Raw genomic sequence first — 12008 nt, forward strand, 5'->3', positions numbered from 1 at the left:
TACGATTTTGCTCACTGAGTGAGACAAAATGACTCAGTGAGCAAAATCGCATTTTGCTCACTGTTTTTAAGAAGCAAAGTACCCTTGTTCGAGCTGCTGAGGTGAAAACAATTTTGCCCAAACCGAAACAGAGACCTTTTTGAAAACTGAAATAAATGTCATATACTAAGAAATAGTGACCAATGCCTCCAGTGCCCCTGGCTGGAATCGAACCAGCGTCCTCTGCTATAGCGGCAGGTGCCTGTGCCATTCGGCCACCGGGCCACAGACAGACAGACAGACCGGTGTAGAGACCGTTTTGCTTGGTCAATTAATGTGATTCCTTTAAAATTCCAGGAAGAAATACTAACAGCATTAGAAACATTACAACTATACGCAGAACAGAACAACGAGAAAAACAAATACAGGAAACAGTTCCCGAGCGGCGTACAGGCGGCGAATTTATCCGTTCTACCAATGTACGGCAGTCTGCCACACTACAGGCAGATCAAAGTGTTTCAAATGGCAGACAAGAATGTTAGAAAAGTGGTCTTAGCGACTAATATAGCGGAAACTAGCGTCACTATACCCGGGATTGTTTACGGTGAGTTTTACATTAATTCTGTATTAAATAGAATTTATCCGTTCTACCAATGTACGGCAGTCTGCCACGCTACAGGCAGATCAAAGTGTTTCAAATGGCAGACAAGAATGTCAGAAAAGTGGTCTTAGCGACTAATATAGCGGAAACTAGCGTCACTATACCCGGGATTGTTTACGGTGAGTTTTACATTAATTCTGTATTAAATAGAATTTATCCGTTCTACCAATGTATGACAGTCTGCCACACTACAGGCAGATCAAAGTGTTTCAAATGGCAGACAAGAATGTCAGAAAAGTGGTCTTAGCGACTAACATAGCGGAAACTAGCGTCACTATACCCGGGATTGTTTATGGTGAGTTTTACATTAATTCTGTATTAAATAGAATTTATCAGTACTACCAATGTATGGCAGTCTGCCACACTACAGGCAGATCAAAGTGTTTCAAATGGCGGACAAAAATGTTAGAAAAGTGGTCTTAGCGACTAATATAGCGGAAACTAGCGTCACTATACCCGGGATTGTTTACGGTGAGTTTTACATTAATTCTGTATTAAATAGAATTTATCCGTTCTACCAATGTACGGCAGTCTGCCACACTACAGGCAGATCAAAGTGTTTCAAATGGCAGACAAGAATGACAGAAAAGTGGTCTTAGCGACTAATATAGCGGAAACTAGCGTCACTATACCCGGGATCGTTTATGGTGAGTTTTACATTAATTCTGTATTAAATAGAATTTATCCGTTCTACCAATGTACGGCAGTCTGCCACACTACAGGCAGATCAAAGTGTTTCAAATGGCGGACAAGAATGTCAGAAAAGTGGTCTTAGCGACTAACATAGCGGAAACCAGCGTCACTATACCCGGGATCGTTTACGGTGAGTTTTACATTAATTCTGTATTAAATAGAATTGATCCATTCTACCAATGTATGGCAGTCTGCCACACTACAGGCAGATCAAAGTGTTTCAAATGGCAGACAAGAATGTCAGAAAAGTGGTCTTAGCGACTAACATAGCGGAAACCAGCGTCACTATACCCGGGATTGTTTACGGTGAGTTTTACATTAATTCTGTATTAAATAGAATTTATCAGTACTACCAATGTATGGCAGTCTGCCGCACTACAGGCAGATCAAAGTGTTTCAAATGGTGGACAAGAATGTTAGAAAAGTTGTCTTAGCGACTAATATAGCGGAAACTAGCGTCACTATACCCGGGATTGTTTACGGTGAGTTTTACATTAATTCTGTATTAAATAGAATTTATCCGTTCTACCAATGTATGGCAGTCTGCCACACTACAGGCAGATCAAAGTGTTTCAAATGGCAGAAAACAATGTCAGAAAAGTGGTCTTAGCGACTAATATAGCGGAAACTAGCGTCACTATACCCGGGATCGTTTACGGTGAGTTTTACATTAATTCTGTATTAAATAGAATTTATCCGTTCTACCAATGTACGGCAGTCTGCCACACTACAGGCAGATCAAAGTGTTTCAAATGGCAGACAAAAACGTTAGAAAAATGGTCTTAGGGTGGTATTCCATCTGTTCAATATTTCGACTGGGGCCTCAAAACAGAAACGGCCGTTTTAACTTTGGAGGCATAGATTGACGAATCCAGCAACATAAAAACTAGTTTGATGTATTCAAAAGGTACTGAAATACACAATACAGAACTTAGCGGCCCCATTTTTAGGGTTCCGTACCCAAAGGTTAAACGGGACCCTATTACTAAGACTTCGCTGTCCGTCCGTCCGTCCGTCCGTCCGTCCGTCCGTCTGTCTGTCTGTCACCAGGCTGTATTTCACGAACCGTGATAGCTAGACAGTTGAAATTTTCACAGATGATGTATTTCTGTTGCCGCTATAACAACAAATACTAAAAACAGAATAAAATGAAGATTTAAGTGGGGCTCCCATACAACAAACGTGATTTTTGACCAAAGTTAAGCAACGTCGGGCGTGGTCAGTACTTGGATGGGTGACCGTTTTCTTTTTGCATTTTTTTCCGTTTTTTTTTTTGCTTTATGGTACGGAACCTTTTGTGCGCGAGTCCGACTCGCACTTGCCCGGTTTTTTAAATACATGTTGTAAAATTTAAATAATCACGATTAATTAGCAGTGGCGCTAGTGTGCACGTTGATGGGCTCTTAAGACGAAAGACGAAAGTGGACGGTTTTCCATACAAACGTATTTAATCCTCATTTTCCTCTCTGGATATGCATGCAAATTTTCAGCTTCATTGGAAACCGGGAAGTGGGTCAAATTTAACTTGCAAGATTTGACCCGTACAAACATAGTTAGATAGTTACAGTCAGCAGCAGAAATTGATAGGCGGGCGAGGTGTTCAAAATTATCTTGACACGCCCGTATACTCTTAACAATAAAGTCACGTCAAGATCATTTTGAACACCTGGCCCGCTTAGCAACTTCTGCTGCTGACTGTACATACGTTGCAAATTATTAAAGCTTGTAAAAACACTTAGCCATAACACAGATATATATAACTTCGTATAAGATAAATAAAGTCTAAGAAAAAAACGTGCCTCGGATGTGGAGAAAAAGTCATTCTCGAATAGATGGCGCCATTATAATTTATACCTTTGGCCTATTCTCGGCTAGATGGCGTTGACGACACCGTTTGATATTTAACAATTTTAACACATATCAGTGAAAGAACATGGGTCAGTATGGAACAATAAAAATTAAAAATAATTTATCCGTAAACATATTTTGGTTAATTTATACATTTTCAATTTTATTTTAAGTTTTAATCGTGTGGCGATAGATGGCAGTAAATGTACCGTGACTACAATATTGACAATGACAGGACCCCTCTATACTATCTATTCTTTTTGGCCATACTATAATAAACAACATCAAATTGACATTGTTTCCAAAAATTTAAAGATCTTAATCATAGCATTAATTTAGGTTAAACAAAATAAACTACAAACAATACATTTCTGTGGTGATAACTTGTTCGCTAGTTTGTTTTCGGTACAGCGACATCTAACGGCAGAGTGGTGAAACAGTAATAACAAAATATTTTGGATAATTTATGATTAAGAGGAATGGCGACGCTTCTCCATACACACGTAGTCCCCATTTATTCACTTTTTGTAAGCGACGCCCCTTTTTTGGTACTCGCCATTATTTAATTATAACACAGGGTACAGAAATCTCCGCTAGATGTCGCTGTATCGTCGTGAAACTAGCGAACGATGAGACTACACAGACTTTACTAGTTCTATAGGAGCCAAGATAGTTGTATCTATCATTTATCCGCTTTTAAATGTCATTAATTCACTTTTTGTAAGCGACGTCCCTTTTTTGGTACTCGCCATTATTTAACTATAACACTAGGGCAGGGGGCCGATTTTTGAAATTCGACCGCTCGATTTCGTGTATTTCGTTCAATAATATCTCCAATAGTAGGCATTTAAATTCTACTAATAGAATCGAAAACGAGTGGTCAATACCACTCGATTCCCAAATTCTATTCTATCGGTCGTATTTCAAAAATTAGTATTTCGCCGTTTTCGACCGATTGTCGAGTGACGAAATCGAGTGATCGAAATTCAAAAATCGGCCCCCAGGCGTGACTCACTCCGCGATTTCGGATTTCGTCGCTTTGCTACAGGTAGCTAAAAGTGCATCCGTTCGGCCCCAATTTTGGGGTTTGCCATAAGCCGCGCGTGGCGCTGTCGCCACCTAGCGGCCATATCTGTGCTGATCGTAACAGACGCGTTTTGTTAGAGTGAGTCTTCTGTACCTAGTACTATTATTTATTCTATGACTAGGGGTACAGAAATCTCCGCTAGATGTCGCTGTATCGGCGTGAAACTAGCGAACGATGGGTCGACACAGACTGTACCAGTTATATAGGAGCCAAGCTAGTTGTATCTATCCGCTTTTGAATGTCATAAATCCACTTTTTGTAAGCGATGTCCCTTTTTTGGTGCACGCCTACATTTAACTAATATTAGGGTTCCGTATCCAAAGGGTGAAACGGGACCCTATTACTAAGACTGCTGTCCGTCGGTCCGTCCGTCCGTCAGTCCGTCTGTCACCAGGCTGTATCTCACGAACCGTGATAGACAGTTGAAATTTTCACAGATGATGTATTTCTGTTGCCGCTATAACAACAAATACTAAAAACAGAATAAAATAAAGATTTAAGTGGGGCTCCCATACAACAAACGTGATTTTTGACCGAAGTTAAGCAACGTCGGGCGGGGTCAGTACTTGGATGGGTGACCTTTTTTTTTTTTGCATTATGGTACGGAACCCTTCGTGCGCGAGTCCGACTCGCGCTTGCCCGGTTATTAAGGAGAAGCGGTGGTGGCCGAGTGGATATGATGTCCGACTTTCGATCCCGAAGTCGCGGGTTCAAATCCTGGCTCGTACTAATGAGTTTTTCGGAACTTATGTACAAATATCATTTGATATTTACCACTAGCTTTTCGGTGAAGGAAAACTTCGTGAGGAAACTTGCATACGTCTGCGAAGAAATTCAAAAGGTGTATAAGTCCCCAATCCGCATTGAGATAGCGTGGGGACTACTAGGGACAGGCGTGGCTCACTCCGCGATTTCGTCGCTTTGCAGCAGGTAGCTACAAGTACATCCGTTCCTCACCAATTGTGGTGGCTAGCCATAAGCCGCGCGTGGCGCTGTCGCCACCTAGCGGCCATATCTGTGCTAATCGTAACAGACGCGTTTTGTTAGAGAGTGAGTCTTCTGTACCTAGTAGGTACAGAAAGCTCCGCTAGATGTCGCTATACCGGCGGGAAACTAGCGAACAATGGGTCGACACAGATCATACTAGTTTTAGTAAAAGTATAGTTACTGATGTTGCATAACTAATACATAAAGTAAAATAAAGTATTTTTGTAAGCGTAGCAATGTTTTTGCGTTCGCCTTTTATTTAAAAATGCATATTATAACGATTAAAATTAACATTTTCACCACACCAGCTCGGAAAGTCTTACAATGCACTTCAAAAACTAATAGCAAAGTTGCATTTTATTCACACGTGAGGCAAAGTAATCAAATGCAAATTTTGAGTTGTTTTCTTATGTTTGCTTGAAGAATTGACTTTTAAATGATGACTTTGGATGATAAATATTTAATAACATTTATTTGGATTTGATTTTGTTTGATATTTTACATTCAATATTTGCTTCGGATTGGTGTGGTGAAAATTTTTGTGTTTCACTCGGGGCAAATTTTGTTTAACCCTCGTGCTTTGAAACCCTCACAACGCTCAAGATTCCATTTTTCAAACCACTCGCTACGCTCGTGGTTCAATTTTGGAATCTTTCGCTTGCTCGGGTATCAATATTAGCACGAGCGGTTAAACAACAACTTTGCCCCCGAGTGAAACAAATAACTATTATATCTGTCGTTCACGACATTATTCGCTTCGAGTGCGATAATGTTAAATAATTACATAGAGTTAGACCAAGAAAAGTGTACATTGACAATAGAGGCGTGTTCAGATATTTATGACGGCCTTGGCCGATCCGATGTATCTGATGGCGACCATATCATGCCGACAGTTGCCGCTGGGCCGGATAGATGTCGCTGTATCGGCGGGAAACTAGCGAACGATGGAACAATATAGATTAAACTAGATCCACAGGAGTTTGGTTTACAATTGATATCCCGCTTCTGAATTGTTAAGAATTTTTGAAAGCGACGCCCTTTTTGGCGTTCGCGTGAATCGGATATAATAATAATAGTTTTTTTGATTTTACAAGGGGGCAAAATTGTTTAACCGCTCGTGCTAATATTGATACCCGAGCAAGCGAAATATTTCAAAATTTCTGCCATCTTGTGGGCTACTTAGGAAGCATAAACGACACATTTACGCCTCGCGTCAAAAATCTGACGGCTTCTGTGCTGCCCCCTATAGTTCATGCACGATTGCACGCCCCCTACTTATCACAATTTGCGTTCGCTTGGTCAATTAATTCAGAAGCCACCGCTAGATGTCGCTGTACGAGCGGGAAACTAGCTAACGATGGGTCCACACAGATTTTACTAGTTCTGTAGGAGGTCGATTTCCTTTAGGGTTTACATCCCGCTTTTAAAGTTTTTTGAAAATTTTTGATAGCGGCGCTAAATTAATCTAAAAACATCTACCCGAGCGTTGAATAGGGTCTCCTTGCCTGTTGCAGCTCTGAAAAATTTGATGTTTTCAACCAAAAGGTACCACAGTGTCGTGTCGGTTGTTAAAGGCCTGTGCACATCAACTTGCGTGTGCGTGACGTGCGCGTGCGCTAAAATGTTGGAGCCGCTCACGCAAGCGGTGTGCCGTCTCTCATAAGGATCTGTATACTACAACGCTGCACGCGCACGTGCACGTCACGCACACGCAGCCGGTGTGCACAGATCTTTATCCACAATCGGTTGTTGATTCCAAATTGAGGCCATAATGGAAATAGCGCCTTATTGACAACCGAAAGTACCCTTTTGGTTGAGAATGACACAACTGCTTTGTATGTCCGGATATACTCCTCTGCAGGTCATTTCTACTACGAAAATAATAGTCGTTTTGGTACTAAAACTGATGGAGTGAGCACTCTATGTATTTTTTCTCTATGGTTATACATAAACTAGTGATTAGTGTAGTTTGTTATTGATTTCAGAAACCTCCGCTAGATGGCGCCGTACCAGCGACAAACTAGCGAACGATGTTTGCACATAGATTGCACTAGTTCTATAGGTCAGTTTGCTTTGCGGGTTTCTTACCACTTCTGATATATAAGGATTTTTGGAAGCTGCATCCTTTTTTATGCTAGCTATCACAGAATAAAAATAATGGTACTACAGGGTGTAGTGACCATGGGACTTTAAATCCACTCGATTCTACTGGTTAAACTGAGCTACTTTTATTATGGCACCAATCCAGAAATCCCGAATTTCCTTTTTAATTTTTCATACATGTTAGCTGATCAGATGTCGACGTTTTCTATGGAAAAGCCAAAAAAAATCCCGATTTTAGGGTTAGTCCCATAGTAAAAGTAGCTCAGTTTAGCGAGTAAAATCAAGCCCTGGATTTAAAGCCCTATGGTCAGATACATACTGTATAGGTACAGAAGTCTCACTCTAACATAACGCGTCTGCTACGATCAGGATAGCAGCATACGAGTTTGTTATTGATTTCAGAAACCTCCGCTAGATGGCGCTGTACCAGCGACAAACTAGCGAACGCTGGTTGTACATAGATTGCACTAGTTCTGTAGGAGGTCAGCTTGCTTTGCGGGTTCTATCCCACTTCTGATTTGTAAGGATTTTTGGAAGCTGCATCCTTTCTGATGCTAGCTGATATCACAATAAATAATAGCAGAAATATATATAACTCCGTATAAGATAAATAAAGTCTAAGAAAAAAACGTGCCTCGGACGGCCAAGAAAAAGTCATTTTCGAATAGATGGCGCCATTACTTTTGGGCAATTCTCGGCTAGCTGGCGGTAACGACACCGTTTGGTATTTAACAATTTTAACACATATCAGTGAAAGAACATGGGTCAGTATGGAACAATAAAAATTAAGAATCATTTATCCGTAAACATATTTTGATTATTTTATACATTTTCAATTTTATTTTAAGTTTTAATCGTGTGTCGATACGTGGCAGTAAATGTACCGTGACTACAAAATTGACAATGACAGGACCCCTCTATACTATCTATTCTTTTTGATAATAGTACTAGGTACAGAAGACTCACTATCTAATAAAACGCGTCTGTTACGATCGGATAGATATGGCCGCTAGGTGGCGACAGCACCACGCGCGGCTTACGGCACATTCTCTCATTTTACGGTACATCCGTTCCACACCAAAAATGGTGTGATCGTGTGGAACGGATGTACCCACAGAACATATTAAAGAGGTTAGAATGGCTATCGCGCGCGGTTAGTATCGGAACCGTTCCTCTCCACATTTACTAACACTCGCGCAACGGTAGTCAAAACTAACTAGCGCCTTGTGTGCGTGGTGAATGGATACGCCTTTTTAGGGTTCCGTAGCCAAATGGCAAAAAACGGAACCCTTATAGATTCATTATCAAACTGCACAACGGGACTTAATCGCGTATTTAAGTTTTAAGATTTACCTCCGACGTTTCGAGGACGGCCTTATAGATTCGTCATGTCTGTCTGTCTGTCTGTCTGTCTGTCTGTCCGTCCGTTTGTCACAGCCACTTATTTCCGAAACTATAAGCACTATACTATTAAAACTTGGTAAGTATATGTATTCTGTGAACCGCATACGGAATACTAAATTTAAGCTATGATATGCATGTTAATATTTAAAAACACAGTGTATAATGCCATACGATAAATAAATAACCGCATTAAGATTTTCATATAGAAATAGAAAAAGACACTTAAATTTTTAGGGTTCCCCATATATAGAACTGAAACTCGAAATTTTTTTTTTCATCAAACCCATACGTGTGGGGTATCTATGGATAGGTCTTCAAAAATGATATTGAGGTTTCTAATATCATTTTCTTCTAAACTGAATAGTTTGCGCGAGAGACACTTCCAAAGTGATAAAATGTGTGTCCCCCCTGTAATTTCTAAAATAAGAGAATGATAAAACTAAAAAAAATATATGATGTACATTACCATGCAAACTTCCACCGAAAATTGGTTTGAACAAGATTTGGTAAGTAATTTTTTTTTTAATACGTCATAAACCGTAAACCGCAATTTTATTATGTTACTTGCTGTTACGGAACCCTTCATGGGCGAGTCCGACTCGCACTTGGCCGATTTTTAGACAGATTTGATGTCTGGCTTCTTAATCTGAAGGTTATTGTGGCGCAGAAAGGCATGTTTACTTCGTTTTCGGTCAGCGCGGGCGGGTAGCGTGCGAGCGTTTGCTCAAAACCGGCGGCGACACGCACCCTGCTCGCATCGCCATTCTAACTTGTTCTGTGGATGTTACAAAGCGATGAAATCGCGGAGTGAGCCACGCCTGCTGTAGCTACATAATTTACCATGACAGTAACTCTCTATTTCAAATTCTCTTTGCTAGTGTTTAGTGTAGTTTGTTAATCCATTGATTTCAGAATCCTTCGCTAGATGGCGCTGTACCAGCGACAAACTAGCGAACGATGGTTGTACATAGATTGTACTAGTTCTGTAGGAGGTCAGTTTGGTTTATGGATGAAATCCTATTGTTTAGGAGTTTTTGGAAGCTGCGTCCTTTTTGATGCTAGCTAATATCAAAGAGAATTTGAAATAGAGGCGGATTGTCAAAGTACATTATGTAGCCACAGTAAATTTACTGCCATCTATCTACAGAAGATTATAACTGTTAGAACGCCATTCGACTTTGATCCTTATTCTTTCACTGATGTTTGTGTTCATTTGTTAAATATTTAAATTAACGCCATCTACCCGACACTAAGCCAAAAGTATGGTGCAATATTTTCGAGCGATGACGCCATAACTCTCTCTCGAGTAGATGGCGTTAATATTAAAATTTAACAAGTTAACACGGATCAGTGAAAGAATAATGATCAAAGTCAAAAGGCGTTCTAACAGTCTGTCTTCTGTCGAAAGATGGCAGTAAATGTACTGTAGCTACATAATTTACCATAACAGTAACTTTCTATTTCAAATTCTTTTTGCTAGTGTTTATCAAAAAGAATAGATAGTATAGAGGGGTCCTGTCATTGTCAATTTTGTAGTCACGGTACATTTACTGCCATCTATAGACACACGATTAAAACTTAAAATAAAATTGAAAATGTATAAATTAATCAAAATATGTTTACGGATAAATGATTCTTAACTTTTATTGTTCCATACTGACCCATGTTCTTTCACTGATATGTGTTAAAATTGTTAAATACCAAACGGTGTCGTTAACGCCATCTAGCCGAGAATAGGCCAAAGGTAATGACGCCATCTATTCAAGAATGACTTTTCCTTGGCCGTCGAGGCACGTTTTTTTCTTAGACTTTATTTATCTTATACGGCTGTGTTTAGTGTAGTTTGTTATAGATTTCAGAAACCTCCGCTAGATGGCGCTGTACCAGCGACAAACTAGCGAACGATGGTTGCACATAGATTGCACTAGTTCTATAGGAGGTCAGTTTGCTTTATGGGTTCAATCCCACTTCTGATTATGTATGATATTTATGTATAGGGACCGTGCGAGTTGGAGGGTCTGCCGTCTGCCATCTTGTGGCCTGAATCGGAAACAATGTACATATGTACATTGCCAAAGCAAGTGCTACCATCTACCGCGTATTTTCAATGAAAATTGAATGCAAATACCGCTTTTTAGGGTTCCGTACCCAAAGGGTAAAACGGGACCCTATTACTAAGACTTCGCTGTCTGTCACCAGGCTGTATCTCACGAACCGTGATAGCAAGACAGTTGAAATTTTCACAGATGATGTATTTCTGTTGCCGCTATAACAACAAATACTAAAAACAGAATAAAATAAAGATTTAAATGGGGCTCCCATACAAGAAACGTGATTTTTGACCAAAGTTAAGCAACGTCGGGAGTGGTCAGTACTTGGATGGGTGACCGTTTTTTTTTTTGCTTTTTTTTGTTTTTTTTTTGCATTATGGTACGGAACCCTTCGTGCGCGAGTCCGACTCGCACTTGCCCGGTTTTTTAGCTTAGGAGGGCAGCTCTAGTCGGTACTTTACTTGTGCATAGTAGGTTCTGCCATCTTGTGGGCTACATCGGAAGCATAAACGACACATTTACGCTTCGCGCCAGAAATCTGACAGCTATGCCTTTATCATTCTCAATCTTTCATCGTCGCTCGGTTAATTAGTTTAGAATGATCCGTTAGATGGCGCTGTACCAGCGGGAAACTAGCGAACGATGGTTGTACATAGATAGTACTAGTTCTGTAGGAGGTCAATTTACTTTGTTCGTGAGGATTGTTATCCCACTTCTTATGAAAGAAAAATTTTTTGAATGCGACGTCCTTTCTGATGCTCGCTTAATTTTTAACAGAACGTTTAATTTTTAGGGTTCCGTACCCAAAGGGTAAAACGGGACCCTATTACTAAGACTCTGCTGTCCGTCTGTCACCAGGCTGTATCTCACGAACCGTGATAGCTAGACAGTTGAAATTTTCACAGATGATGTATTTCTGTTGCCGCTAGAACAACAAATACTAAAACCAGAATAAAATAAAGATTTTCATCCTCAAGCCTTCATCATCGCTCGGTTAATAGTCTAGATTTGTAGAATGATCCGTTAGATGTCGCTGTACGAGCGACAAACTAGCGAACGATGGTTGTACATAGATTGTATTAGTTCTGTAGGAGGTCAGTTTAGTTTTGAAGATTCCACTTCAGCACCTCTAGCACATCTTGCATCCGCGACTTAGACCGCGACTCGAGTCGCCATTCCCGCGGCTGTCAAATCT

General features: G+C 40.3%; 1 protein-coding gene across 1 annotated transcript in view; it reads left to right on the forward strand.

Moving 5' to 3' along the window:
• The window catches only part of LOC134675869 (probable ATP-dependent RNA helicase DHX35), a 68665-nt gene that overhangs the window by 23040 nt on the left and 33617 nt on the right, over positions 1 to 12008 (forward strand). The window contains exon 8 of the mRNA XM_063534193.1: positions 337 to 583. Coding sequence (XP_063390263.1) covers positions 337 to 583 — 247 coding nt within the window. The remainder of the gene's footprint in view (positions 1 to 336; positions 584 to 12008) is intronic.

Source organism: Cydia fagiglandana, chromosome 23 (assembly GCF_963556715.1).
Source record: "Cydia fagiglandana chromosome 23, ilCydFagi1.1, whole genome shotgun sequence".
NCBI classification, from domain to species: Eukaryota; Metazoa; Arthropoda; class Insecta; order Lepidoptera; family Tortricidae; genus Cydia; species Cydia fagiglandana.